The sequence below is a fragment of the Phocoena phocoena genome, chromosome 2 (assembly GCF_963924675.1).
Source record: "Phocoena phocoena chromosome 2, mPhoPho1.1, whole genome shotgun sequence".
In the NCBI taxonomy this organism is placed as follows: domain Eukaryota; kingdom Metazoa; phylum Chordata; class Mammalia; order Artiodactyla; family Phocoenidae; genus Phocoena; species Phocoena phocoena.
The window spans coordinates 22,817,601-22,831,498 of NC_089220.1; the positions used below are offsets into that span (position 1 = coordinate 22,817,601).

Genomic DNA, 13,898 nt, shown 5'->3' on the forward strand with positions numbered 1-13,898 from the left:
TTACAGTTATTGCAAATACATGAATATAATCCTAGGGAAAAATGCTAGCAGGTTTGTGATCACATTTCTAGAGGTAAAACTGAGAATTTCTTCGCTTCCACAGGTGCAAATAATGAGTAGTCTCCCTTACCCGTTCCCTTGAAGGAGAACATGGATTCTAGTCCAAGATGTCACATTTTAAAAAAGATTAAGCAGCTGTATATAATCTATAGACTTCTCTATTCATTTCAAACAGTGATCGAACACAGTTGAATTGAAATACGTACAAGCTGAAAAATCCTTTCAGTTTTCAGGCAAATCTCATTAAATGGTGAAGAGTCTACTTAGCAGTTAATCTCGTCTTTCATGTCGTCATTGAATAAAGAACTGGAGTCATGCCATTGATTGCCCATTGGAAAGAGTGTTAGGTTTAGTTACTCTGAAACACATTGAACAAGAATAAGACTCAGGTCAAGAGATCCAACAAAAACTACTCTTTTAATGCTTCTTTTGTGTTTCTTAACATTGTGTGGTATTAAATGACATTCTTTCATGGAGAGGTGGGCATAGATAAAACAAGAATAGCAAAATACTAATAATTCTTGAAATTAGATAATGAATAAATGGGGGTTTTGTTATACCAGTCTCTTTACTTTTGAAAATATTTGACAATGTTCACAGTAAAAAGCCAAATTAAAAACAAACCCAAAATACAGAGAGATCCCTGGCGTGGAAGAAGGGACCGTGGTCCTTTCTGCTTTGGAGATGAAGGTCTGTGTGACTAGGTTATCATTTTGCTGATGGACCAGGTGCAGTTAATTACAACGTTTATCAGTGTTCATTGACCCATTAGAATACGATTAATAAATTGTTCTACTGGATTAAAGTGAGGGGAAAAGTTCAAATTTATTTAGAAAAATTTTAGTTTTTCTTGAATTTGTGATCTTATGCTTTATGTGCATATATAGAAAGATTCAAATTCAGTTCAAGGTGATTAACTGAACAAATTTAGAGTTTAAGAAAGATCATGAACTTTTAAGTGTACAACACAGTATTGTTGACTGTAGGTTCAATGTTGTACAGCATATCTCTAGAACTTATTCTTAAATGAAATTTTATACTCGTCGATTAGAGGGTAAATCTCACGTTAAGCGTCACGATAAAATAAAATATTAAAAAAAAATAATGCGTATCACTAAAGGGGCGAAAAGTTCTCTGAAGACCTCTTGGCTTCCTGGTGTTTAATTGACCAACTGTCACAGGAAATCCAAGGACTAGAAACCCAGGCGAGGAGTGAAAATCTCAGGATGTGAGCCTTCCCTGGGCATAATCCGAGCTGGACCCTGGACGCAGAGAACTTTAGTGGTAGCAAAGGGGAAACTTTGCCAACGAGCAAGCAACTGCACTTTATATTTTCTCGGCAAAGGGAAGAAGTAGGAGAATAGAGTGATTACCTAACCCATATATTTATGCAGTTTCCGGTGCTGGCTAGCCATGCAAGTAGCAGCTAACTTTGATCCTGCCTGAGTCAGATAACGAGGCCAAATTGTAACAATGATCAACTTCTATTAAGGTTTATTATGTGCCAGGTATAGGCTAAGCATTTTCCCGTGCATTATTTTATTTAACCTTTCCTGACAAACCTACACAATAGGTAATATTATCATTTCCTTTTATAGGAATGAAACCTGAGCCTTATGTAGGCTAAGTAATTTATCCAAAGTTACAGCACCAGAATACATGCCATCGCATTCTGACTCCAGAACCCATGTACCTAAACATAGTCTCTTGAAGCTCACACTATTCATTATATATTTCCAAATTTGCCTCTGGCTTCCCTTTAGCTGTTCCTGTCTTCCAGGGCCTCTCATACAACCCTAACACTGCTTTCAAATCCTGGTCCCTATTCCTACGATCCTATTCTGCTCTGTTTAGTCTCTCTTGGATTTATTTGCTCTTCTACCTAGGACATGTACTCACATCAACAAGGCTAGAGTTTCTTCTGGATTCCTTGACTCCTTTGAGCCTTGAAAATTTTCACCTTACCAATTCCCAACACCAGGTACATCTATGGTGGACTGAACTGTGTCTGCCACCCCCCAAATTAATATGCCGAAGTCCTAACCCCCCAGTGTGACTGTATTTGGAGATAGGATCTTTAGGAGGTAAAATTAAATGAGGTCCTAAGGGTGGGGACATGATCTGATAAGACTGTGGCCTTACACGAAGAGGAAGAGAGCCTTTCTTTCTTGCACATTCACAGAAGAAAGGTCATATGAGTACAGGGTGAGAAGGTGGTCATCTGTAAACCAGGAAGAAGGTCCTCACCAAAAAAGGAGTCCTGCCGGATCTTGATCTGGGACTTCCAGCCTCCAGAACTGTGGGAAAAAAACTTCTGTTGTTTAAGCCAACCTATGGCATTTTGTTATGGCACCCTGAGTAGACTAACACAACATCTTATCATGCTCTTCCTTAGCTCCAAATGCTCTGAAGAAAAAGTATAAAATGACTTGTTTCTCTAGAGCCACCATTACATAACTGAAAGAGCTCTAAATTTGGAACCACGAGATTGATTTCAAGTCATGAAATATAAAAGAAATGTTGCAAAAATATAAAGTATTGCTATTTTTTTAAACATCTTTATTGGAATATAATTGCTCTACAACAGTGTGTTAGTTTCTGCTGTATAACAAAGTGAATCAGCCATACATATACATATATCCCCATATCTCCTCCCTCTTGCGTCTCCCTCCCACCCTCCCTATCCCACCCCTCTAGGTGGTCACAAAGCACCGAGCTGATCTCCCTGTGCTGTGCGGCTGCTTCCCACTAGCTATCGGTTTTACATTTGGTAGTGTATATGTGTCCATGCCACTCTCTCACTTAGTTCCAGCTTCCCCTTCCCCCTCCCCATGTCCTCAAGTCCATTCTCTACATCTGCGTTAAAGTATGGTTATTAATGGTGGATAAAGACAGCCAACTTCTAACAAACACTTTCATTAGCTGCCTACTTAACAGGTTGTCGACAGACTCCTGCCGTGTGCTCACAGCCTCACTATTAGGTACGTAACTTTGCCTTTGATTTACCTAGAATATTGAGGTTCTCTGACTATAGCTGTCCCATATTCTGTCACCTCCACTGCAATATGTCAGTTTCCGATTCTATTTTCTCCTTCATTGCTCTATCGGAAGAACAGCTTACCCCCTCTCTGTTCAGAGTAACACCTCTATCTGGAAACTTGATCACTCCAATAATCTTTCACCCTCTCTGAGAGTATATCAGTTGTTGCCTTTCTCCTCCTGTGTCCTCATCGCTCAATGACAAATTAACCCTTGACCTTGAGAACTTCTCAAGACATTCTCTCGTCTCCCTCTTCCCTTTCACTGACAAATTTCGAAAACCTTCTGAGCCATATCTTCCACTAGTGTACTTTATACAATCTGTGATCCATCCAAATTATGGTTTTCACCTACTGCCTCCCACTTCAGTACTTTGCTTGGAATGGCATGCAGCTCTGATCTGTGCCTATAAAATTTTCAAGGTTTACCTAATATGTCACCTCCTCTGTGAAACCTTACCATAACTTATTTCTTCTGAACCCCCAAAGAGCTTAGTTTGCACTTGAACTTTGACAGCTTGATTGTGCAACCCTTAGTAGATTATAATAGTAGATTATAAACTCATTAACCCTCTCCATTTAAGACACAGTAATCATTTAATAATGCCTAATAAATACATTAATCATCAAACTAATCTCAAACAGTATCAGGATTTCAATTCAACTGGGACAAATACAGCTTGGGATATTTTTGGAGAAAAATCAAACTTCAACTTGAATATGGGGGAAGAGAACCTGGGCCTATATGGATCTATACAAGAGGTAAAAAGGCTTAAAATTCCCATTTCCATTTTCTGCTTTCATTGAAACAAAGTGACAATAGCCAATAGTAGACTGGCAGGCTCATGAGTGTTCAGTAAATGGTTGAATTATCAAACGAGTAAATGCTTAAAGTGGTTCTCGGATTACACGTTAAATAGTGATACTTAGAAAGTCTTTGGAGGGAAAGCTAATATAGAATTTTGAAGGTGTGTCTAAGGCAATAATAACTATGATTTGGGAAGCATGGAAGACTGTCCTTTGAGGTAAGTAATAGTTTATCATTTGAAACTTTCTATGGCCTCTATACCGAAGGAGTTGATTGAGGTAAAGAGCTTTACAGGGGTAGGCACATTTCTGGTGGAAAACTCAAGGAGAACTCAAAGAATCAATAAATCGGTGTGATTTCAACTGTAAGAGGAATAAAAACAATTATGATGTTTGGTTGCAGAAGTCATATGATTGTTCTGGGGCTCTCCTATATGTATCTTCTGTAGACGTTAAGAAAGAATTTTGTATTACTTTTCTTCTAGGATAATAACAGATAATTAATAAGACAATTTAGGCATCACTGTTTGAGGGCTATTGGCCAGCCACTGTGCTTATAACCAGGCACTCGTATACACATTCGCTCATTTAATTATAGAATAGCACTAAGAGGAGGCCATATCATTCCAGTTTCATGGATGAAGTTAGAGTCACTGCACACGTTACTCAAGGTTTCACAGCTGGTAAAGGACAGACCCAGGATTCAGAGCCAAGATCTGAACTGAGCTTTTCTGATTCCAAAGCCTGTGGCCAAAGTTAAACACACTGGAAAGGGACGGTACCGTCTCAATACTCCCTCATGGAGATAATAAATTATTTCTGCTCATGGACGTTAACCAAAGTATCTGAGCACATGCCACTTAGATCCTGATGAATCTACCACATTAACCATCGTCTCAGAATTTCTCTGGAAGTTGAATATTTTCTGAAATTTGTACCTTCTTTACTTACCCTAACTTTTGGTCACTTGCTTAAAATATGCTGTCAGGCAGATTCATGCTACCAGTTGTCAATAACACATGTTTACTAGTTGCAGTCATGCCCTCAATCAAAGTATATGATTAGAAAATACTAGTTTTATCAATTATCAATTGATATAGTGATTTACTATCAATTAGCTAGTAAACCCAAGTCATGACTTGGCAACATTACTTGAACAATTACTAAATAAATCTTTTTAATTATAGAATTTATTGTAGAATTTGTAATTCTAGAAGGCAGCTATTGTAAATGACTAGTACAGAACTCAAGTGATGGAGACGAACCTTGTTGAGCCCCTACTCTGTAACAATCACAAAACACATTATTTCAATTTTTTTTACCCAAACTATATTGTGAGGCAAGGTCACTGAGGTGTCACATTTTTCAGATGAGGAAGTCAAATCTCAGAGACATAGTGAAATTGCCCATACACAGTGAATAGTCCAGCTGGGGTTCCAACTCAGCTGTGTCTGGCCTCAGTGCCTGTACCCTTTTCACGACATCCCACTTACCTCCAGGTCAGCAAGGCCTGACTTTTTTTTTTTTTCCGGTACGCGGGCCTTTCACTGTTGTGGCCTCTCCCGTTGCAGAGCACAGGCTCTGGACGCGCAGGCTCAGCGGCCATGGCTCACGGGCCTAGCCGCTCCACGGCATGTGGGATCTTCCCGGTCCGGGGCACGAACCCGTGTCCCCTGCATCGGCAGGCGGACTCTCAACCACTGCGCCACCAGGGAAGCCCCCCTGACTTTCAACATGATTAGAAATGTACTAGCCAAGTTGTCCTTAAGCTCGTCATGTCTTTGTTTCCTCATCTTTAAGATGGGGAAAATGCTATCTACCACTCAGGGATTAAACCGACTACATAAACCAAAACACTTAACATAGCATCTGGCATATCATGGGCATTGATAAATGATTGCTTCATGTAAATTATCTGAGGCAGGAATCAAAAAGGGAACTTTCCATAGTTTGACATCATTGAGGCTTATTTTTTTTCCATTTCCATGAGAGCTAATAGCATAACCATTCCACCAGTGAAATCTGAAGGAACAGGGTTAATTATATTTGCTTTTAGTTCTAACTCTTTAAAAATTGGTAACCAATATATGGCTAGAGTACAGGTGTTCAGTTAACCCACATTTCTAGATCATGGTGAAAAATGTAGAGTATCATGATGGATTATCCAGTTGGCAAAGTAAGCATGTGCTTAAGGAACCAGCATATCAAGGACACCTGAGATATGAGAAAGGTTCCAGCTATAATGAATGCTAGCAGAATTCTGTAATCTGAAAATCTAGAAAGAAGCTTTTAAAATTTGAGCACTCATTTAAATTTTGACTTTGGATTTAGCACTTTTCTAAAAAATTTCAATATGGCAGAAGCTTGGAAAGAATGCATTTAAAGCTTTGCAGTGTTTCAAACATGAACATGGTTCTGTAAGTTTGTTAATTTACAGCAAATACTTAAAAGTTGCCAAACATTTAAAAAAATAGTATCTAACAATATTTTTTCCAGAATACAATGCTTTTGTCATCTTACCTGTTCAGAAAAGTGTTTTCTCCCGGTTACTTTATCATAGCAGTCTAAATAATAATGCCTCAGTTGACAGACAATAATTGTTTAGCCCCCAAATATGTCACTTTTGATAAGCTTATATAAGTATTAGTAACTGGTTATAATATTTTATTTCACATGAACATGGTCCTAGATTACTTGGCTTTTAATTCGACATGACATATTTAGCCCCAGTACAAGGTCTTTTACCAAATGTTTGGAAAATAAAAATACATCATCATACAAGCTTTTGGAAGGAACATTTTATTGCTAAGCATATCCTTGAACTAAAATGCAAACGTGAAATGAAAGAGAAAAGGAAAAAGAAAAAGCAGTAACTTCACAACATCATAAAATAAATTCCTTAAGTCTGCTCATAAAACAACAGCAATATGATAGAAGCTCACGTACAGAATGCACATGTTCCCATAAAATTGTCCAAATAGAAACTTACACTAAAAGGAATATAATAAATGTATTTTTACTCAAATAAAAAATGTAAAGAAAGAAAGCAGGAAATCAGTTCACAAGACCTCAAGACTCCAAGAACAGCAATCTTTTACAGACATCGAGATATAATCAACTTCATATAGGTTGGGCCATTTAGGTTATCTAAATCGTGCTTTGATATCTCTTTATAAGCCTGTCTTTTTCAATGACAACAAAATAATCCAAAACTCTTAACACATTGAAATATCAGGTAATGAAGAACACCTCTTTCCATACATATTAGTAAAGGCTACCATCGTTTAGATTGCGTTTGCCCCACATCTTTAAGATACTTTTTCAAAGTCAAATATTCATGCAACTTACAAAAACCAGCAAGAGTAGATTTCTAAACCTAAACAGCTGATTGATTTTCATCTGTACAAAAGAAACTGTATGTATCTGACCCTCCAGAGAACACATTTCATTTTTGTGTGAATATTTGTCTTGCTTTGTCTCTTGCTTTTGGGATAGGTATGGCCACACAACAAGTTTATTGTTTTTCTGTACATCATTTCCTCTTTTCATAAAGAAAGACAACTGGAACATAAACCAAACAAACTGAAATAAACAAATAGAAAGGAAAGAACAGTTCTCAAAGCAGTATGTACACAGGTGGCTAAGGAATTATACCAGCAAAAATGTAGTAAAATATGTAAACAGAATCTGAGAAGATTTTTTATTCTCTTTGACACAGTTAACTGTGACAAAATTAAACTCACACTTCACATTTTAAGGTTTACTTTTTTGTCGTTTTGTTATTTTCTTTTAAAACAACATTCTCATTCCACTTCAAGATTTTAACAGTTTTCCTGTTTCAGTCATCCCATCAAACATACCATGATAAATATATCTGTATATATATTTATTTATATATATTATACTATTAAATTCCACTTTTTGTGTGTCACAGCAGCTTTATTCATTTATTATTTTTAGAAAAGATGGGTGAAGGGAGACGTGAGCAAATGGAAGGATAGAGTTATCCATAAATGTCAGGCTGCAAAATTAAATCACTAGGAAAAACATTATCATGTTGGGGGCGGGGAAAGAACTATGAATTCTGCACTCTGTCATGCCATGTTTGGCTTGTGTGACCTTTTGTGGTTCCATCACAAGTTGAACTCACCTATTGTCTGTTTTGATTCTTTAACAGACTTCTTGTATTGTCTTTTCTTTTATATTTGCATGCATTTCGATCAGTCACAGATCCAGCCCGCCCCCGTTCCCCTTCCCTAGGAAAGGCTCTGTTTTAGTTTATGGGGCTTTCTCCTTTACCACAATTTGGCTGGGCTCATGGACAGGAACAATATTGTTAAGTAAAGCCAATGGCTCTGATAAAACCAGCCCTAACCCCATCTGTTCAGGGTTTGGGTGACAAATTCTGGAATTCGATCCTGAGGAACCAGCTTTTCAAATCAATATTATCATCCATCCCATGATTTTGCTATGTGTTCAGGAAAGCATCGCATAGGAAATAGACAACAGATTCTAGAAACGCCACAACCTGATACGTAGAGTGGACACCATGGTAGCTTTTGAGTTCATATGGCAATAGTCTCTCTTCTGTTTTCTGAGATTTTTTTTTTCTTCTTCTTAACTTATGTCCAGTTAGTCTCAAAAATTAAACAAATACCCAAAAGCCATTTTTTCCCCTCAGATCTTGAAAAGTTACGCACACACTGGCCAGACCCAGATAAGGGTGGGGTTTTTTTTGTTTCTGTTTTTAACTTTTTCTTTTCTTTTTTTTTGTTTTCGTTTTTTACATAATTAAACCAAAAAAAAAACCAAAACCATTATTACAGTCAAGCTTCACAAACATTATTACAGACTCACTTGGAGTTATGGAACAAGTAAGCCATGAAGTCTTCTACCTTGGATGAAAGGTCCTAAAGAGAAGGAAGCTTCCAAGTCCACAAAAGTGGGGGGAGCCATCTGCTTGCTCCAGAGGGCAAAGTGTGTGCTTTATGACACAGCAGGGCAGAAAGAACTGTCTCCGAGCAGCGACTGAATCAAAGCAGCCATGGCTGAATCTTATAGGTAGGTACATCTTTGTGTGTGTTCTTTTAAAAATGATTTTCCCCACCATAGTCATGGTATACCCCATCTCATAGTTAGAACAGTTCTGACATCTGTGAAATCTCATTTTCCAAGTATTTATATATTTATATAGAAATAATCCTGTGTTTTAAATTCGCGTATTGTTAGCGGTGTCGTGTTTACACATAATACTCTTTGTCCTTGTTTTTCTGTTTCTTGTGGCCGCTCTTCGAGCTCTGCTGCTTCTCCTTGAGGAGCGTGCCATTGCTCTGCGCCGAGTTGCTGATGTAGTTCCGCGTCTCGTCCACTTGATAGGACCCCTCGTCCCTGTTCCTGTACTTGTACATGGCGTACAGGAGGATCAAGATGCAGAGGGCGGCAGCAGCCACAATGCCGACGACCATCCCTGTTGTACTGCTCGACTCCCGGATCACCTCTGAGGCCCCCGGAACCCGTCTGACTCCCGGCTCCGTGGGGTTTGCTGTGGGCACATGACGGAACATGGGGGAAGTAATTAGTGGGCTCTTCAGTTTGGTGCTGTCTAGCTCATAGGCAGTGGGCAACGGAAGCAAGACTATATCAGGCTGGGGTTTGAGATCACGGTTATTCATTTTGCCAGCTGGCAATTTGGGCACCATCCCAGACGAGGAGGAAGCTGTGAAGCGGATCAGCTCAGGGGACAAAGATGTGGTAGTAGTCCTACTAGTTTCGGAGACTTTGTTAGGTCTAAAGTCCTTGGATTCCCACTTGGGCGCATGTGCTTTGTAGCCACCTTCGAAGATTGAAGTGGAAAGACTCTTATCTGTTACCAAGGAGAAGGTGGTGTAAAAATCTTCATCATCAGTAGGGGGCAGGTTAGAGTCAAAGGTTTCCCCTGAGCCATACCCAGATATCACCAAGCCATCATCATCACAACCATCGCTGCCTTGGTCCGACAAGCAAGGTAACCCCGCCTCAGAGGTCATGGACAGGGAATCTTTGGTGGTCTCAATAATGGTGAGGAGGGGGCGAAAGGTAGGGGGGAGTGTAATGGAAGGTGCACGAGTAGCAATAGGAGGGGTAGCTAAAGGGTCTTCTACAAGAAGAGGGATAACTAATTCACCTCCTGGGATTGAAAAGAAAAAGAAAAACAGAATTAGTATATTTGTAGAAAAACAATTCACAGCCACACTCAATGAATGCATGTATAGTTCATAGGTTACACCTCAGAAATTATAATAAAATGACTTGGATCCACATATGGATCCTCTCTACTTCTAGGCTGATTATTGGGCTATACTTCTAGCCCATTATATGCCTCTTGCCATCAAAACCTGAAATCCTTAGATCGGGGGCTTAGATTTTTTTTTTTTTTTTTTTTGCGGTATGCGGGCCCTCTCACTGTTGTGACCTCTCCCGTTGTGGAGCACAGGCTCCGGACGCGCAGGCTCAGCGGTCATGGCTCACGGGCCCAGCCGCTCCGGGGGGCTTAGATTTTTAAAGATACTCTCAAGTAATTATTTAGATAGAACTCAAATAGGCTTTTTCCAGGATCTGCTTATGGGATAATGACCTTCACCTATACTATTGCAAATACTGACCATGAAAATTATGTGTTTGTGTGTGTGTGTGTGTGTGTGTGTGTGTGTACGTACATGCACATATGCATGTGATTAATCTGTGAGCCATAGCATTTCCTTATTTTTTTCTTGGGTTTCTATTTATTTGCTCCCATTAGGATGAGAATGACATATTTTCCATGTCACTGAGATCAAGATTAAGGAGTATAAAAGAGCTCATCTTTAGTATTTTAAGTTACTACCTTTTATTTCACATTTATCACGTGCAGTCTTCATTTACTATATGCTAAGTAAGGGAAACTTACAGTAGGTTGAAAATGTTCATCTAACAAGCCCATCTCGATTATGCTTTTCCAGAAATTCCCCTGACTATAAAACAACAACTTGTTTTGCATTGGTCTAGTATTATATTTATATATTGCTTTTATGCTATATGTAATATATACTGAGCAGACACTAGATTTTAAGAATACCCAGCCTACATATCCATGACTTACTGGAAACTTACTTTTAGATTCAGAAATGTAGAGATAGCAAAGTAGTTTTTAAAATCAGTGATTCCTTTTTCCAATTTGGATTCCTTTTATTTCTTAGAATGGCAGATATTTATCGGTTTACCCACAGACCCTAGTTATTGCACTTATAAACATACGAGGACTAGGTCAGGAAAGGAAGTTCAGAATAGTTCACTAAATCATAGTGCCCTGCAAATTATGGTCACCACAAATATTCTGTGGTGGGTGTTACTCACCTAATTGTAGGGCCAAGCTTATTATTCATGTATGTAAGCAAGATAATCAGTCTTCAGTCTCTCCTGTGTTTTTTACAGTGTTATTTTCAAACAGAGAAAGAATCGAGAAGTCACAGTTCATGTCTCTTCATTAAATTTATTTTAAAAATTATTCCAACTGTTGTTTTTAAAAATCCTCTAGTAGGGATGGCATGATATGTCCCTGACCCAGTTAGTCAGACAGTTGAGATGATAATACGATATTATGGCTGAAGTCTTCTTTCTGACCTGCTGCACGTAAACTGTCCAGGTTTCAGGTGTGCTAAGAAAAAGCCTCCTGAAAAGAAAGCTACTGCACACCTTCAGAGCACCAGAGAAGAACTGCTTGCACCACATCAGAAGCTTTTATTCTCTGCAGAGAGAAACTGAGTTGGGGAGCGTGGCAACGATGTACGTAATGCATATCTTAAGGAAGGGGAAGGGACAAGAGAGCACAGTACAGTCACCCCTGGCCTACCTGATGATGTTAGCACATGTGGGGAAATAAAACAAGAATCTTTCTGAGAATCTCAAGATGATATTTTAGTCTGTGCTTTAAGCCCCAAGCTTCTCTTCTAGTGCTCAGAGTTTGAAACTATTGAGCAAACCGATTTTTGCAGATTTGACAAAGCTTCAGACTTGCTTTCCTGGACAAGCATGCCTATTTTTTTTACATTGTGAAGATAGGTAATTCATATATCTTGCAACTTAGTTAATGCATAATTTACATACGTTTGCTAATTTTTATAAATGGGATTTGGAACACAGGTCCCTAAAGGTAAGCCAGTCCTAAAACTAACCCTGAGTTACCTTTTCTTTTTATTCTTCTGGTAGGGAGGCCCTGAGTGTTATATTTAAGATGATATGTGGAAGAAGGCAGTGTCTGAGTAAGAAAAGAGCAGTGAGGAGAGAGGAGTGAAGCCTCATGCAGTCTGTTAAAGGTTCCCTAGGGATCGCTCAGGGATGATTTTACTTTCCTTTAGAGAACAAGACAGGGTTTTTGTACCCATCTCACCTAGAATGGGTGTCCTTTTCTGGAACAAATACCGAGAGTCATTTGCTTTTTAGGGCAAGGATAAAAATCAACCCATTGTTTATTAAGTGGAGAGTAAACTGGGATAAAGGACAAGGAATGACGGATTTGTTGGGAGGCAAAGTCCTGAAACAAATAATTAAATATAAAGGCAAATTGTTAGGTAGGATGCTAGTGTCCCTTTAAGTGAGATTAATATGTCTTCATGATTACAGAGTGGCATTCATTTGCAATTTTAGTGTACCATCTATGACACCCAACTGGAGTCTTACATTTGCCTTTTTTTTTTTTACCCCCTTGTCTTTTTAATCCCAGCTAAAGCTTCCGCTGTGTCTTTGTTGTCAAAAATCTACAAAATCTACAAACTGTTCATTCTGCAGGTGAATCACTTCCACTTTCCTCTGCTATTCGCTTCTCATTCAACACCCTAATGTGAGTATCTCTCTTGGAGCAGAAAAAAAAAAAAAAGTGAAAATCATCCTTTTGATAAGGGGATGAAAAGAGGGTCTTGAAGCTCACTAATTTACAAAGAGCTTCTAAAAGGTTGGTGAGCCTTTAAGTGAAATGGTAAGAGCTTATTTCCAAACTAAAATGATGGGTATGCTGTTGCAGAGTTTAAATAACAGAATCTGTTAAAACTGCTAATCTTCAATTTCTTTGTCATTCTGTTATTAATCCTAGTAGCAGTGATAAAAATGATAAATGATGCCCCTGTCAGGGACACTTGAGCCCAAATCCTGGTAGTGTTTAATCAATGAAATCATAGGAACTTTCACAGCTCCCCTCTCCTGGCATCTCAAGGAATTGGAAAAATGTCTTTAATTTAAAAGGGAGTCCACTGGGATGTAGGAGTTGGTATTACAAAGGGGAATTAAAGTGAAAGTAGGGGGAAAATTTTGGGTAACTATAAACGTGGAAGATGCCTGGGACAAGTATGTGAGTTGGGGTGTATAGTCCATTTTAATATCAAATTCCATATTTAAGATTTAAGATGAGTCTAGTGTCCTAGGAGGTCCAAGGGCACACATCATTTGAGATAAGGAGGTGAAGGATGTGTTTCTCCCATCATTAGATCCTTACTAGAAATGACTTAGATTGCAGAAGGCTATTTAAGATTTCATGTTTATTTGTACTAATCTAAAGTGAGTTTCCTCAGAAATGTTGGAGCAGCTGATAATTTTTTTTTCACTGCCCGAAGACCGTGAAATCAGTGATCTACCAGATGTCTATGCTTATGAAAGTCTTCATAGAAGCAACAAGCTTAAAGTCATAAGGGGTTGCAGGCAGAGTAATACAAAACCTGTAATCCATCACAACTCTAATTTCCTATTCCATCCCCAGAATTTTTCTTTGGTTTGGAATAAGAACTATCCATATTCCTTAAAGTTAGCATTTAAAATCAGGAATATATACCCTTTTTTGACAGGGTTGTGCTTTTCTTTAAACCAGAGAGATCACTAGGGATATAAAAGGTCTATTTTAGCCCTGAAGGCTGCCCTGCTTTTTTGTTTTATGAGTGTATTTATAGATATATAATTCATGTGTCTAGGGCTGATATTCAGCAAAAGGGG

General features: G+C 38.6%; 1 protein-coding gene across 12 annotated transcripts in view; it reads right to left on the minus strand.

Moving 5' to 3' along the window:
* Nucleotides 1-8,854: 8,854 nt before the first annotated feature.
* Nucleotides 8,855-13,898, minus strand: part of NRXN3 (neurexin 3) — a 1,619,945-nt gene continuing 1,614,901 nt past the window's right edge. For 7 of the 12 annotated variants that reach the window (XM_065871337.1, XM_065871335.1, XM_065871341.1 and 4 more), the window contains one exon: nucleotides 9,146-9,447. In XM_065871337.1, the coding sequence (XP_065727409.1) occupies nucleotides 9,146-9,447 (302 nt within the window). Of the gene's footprint in view, nucleotides 10,072-13,898 lie in introns of all 12 variants that reach the window. The other 5 variants (XM_065871334.1, XM_065871333.1, XM_065871338.1 and 2 more) reach the window with 4 other exon arrangements.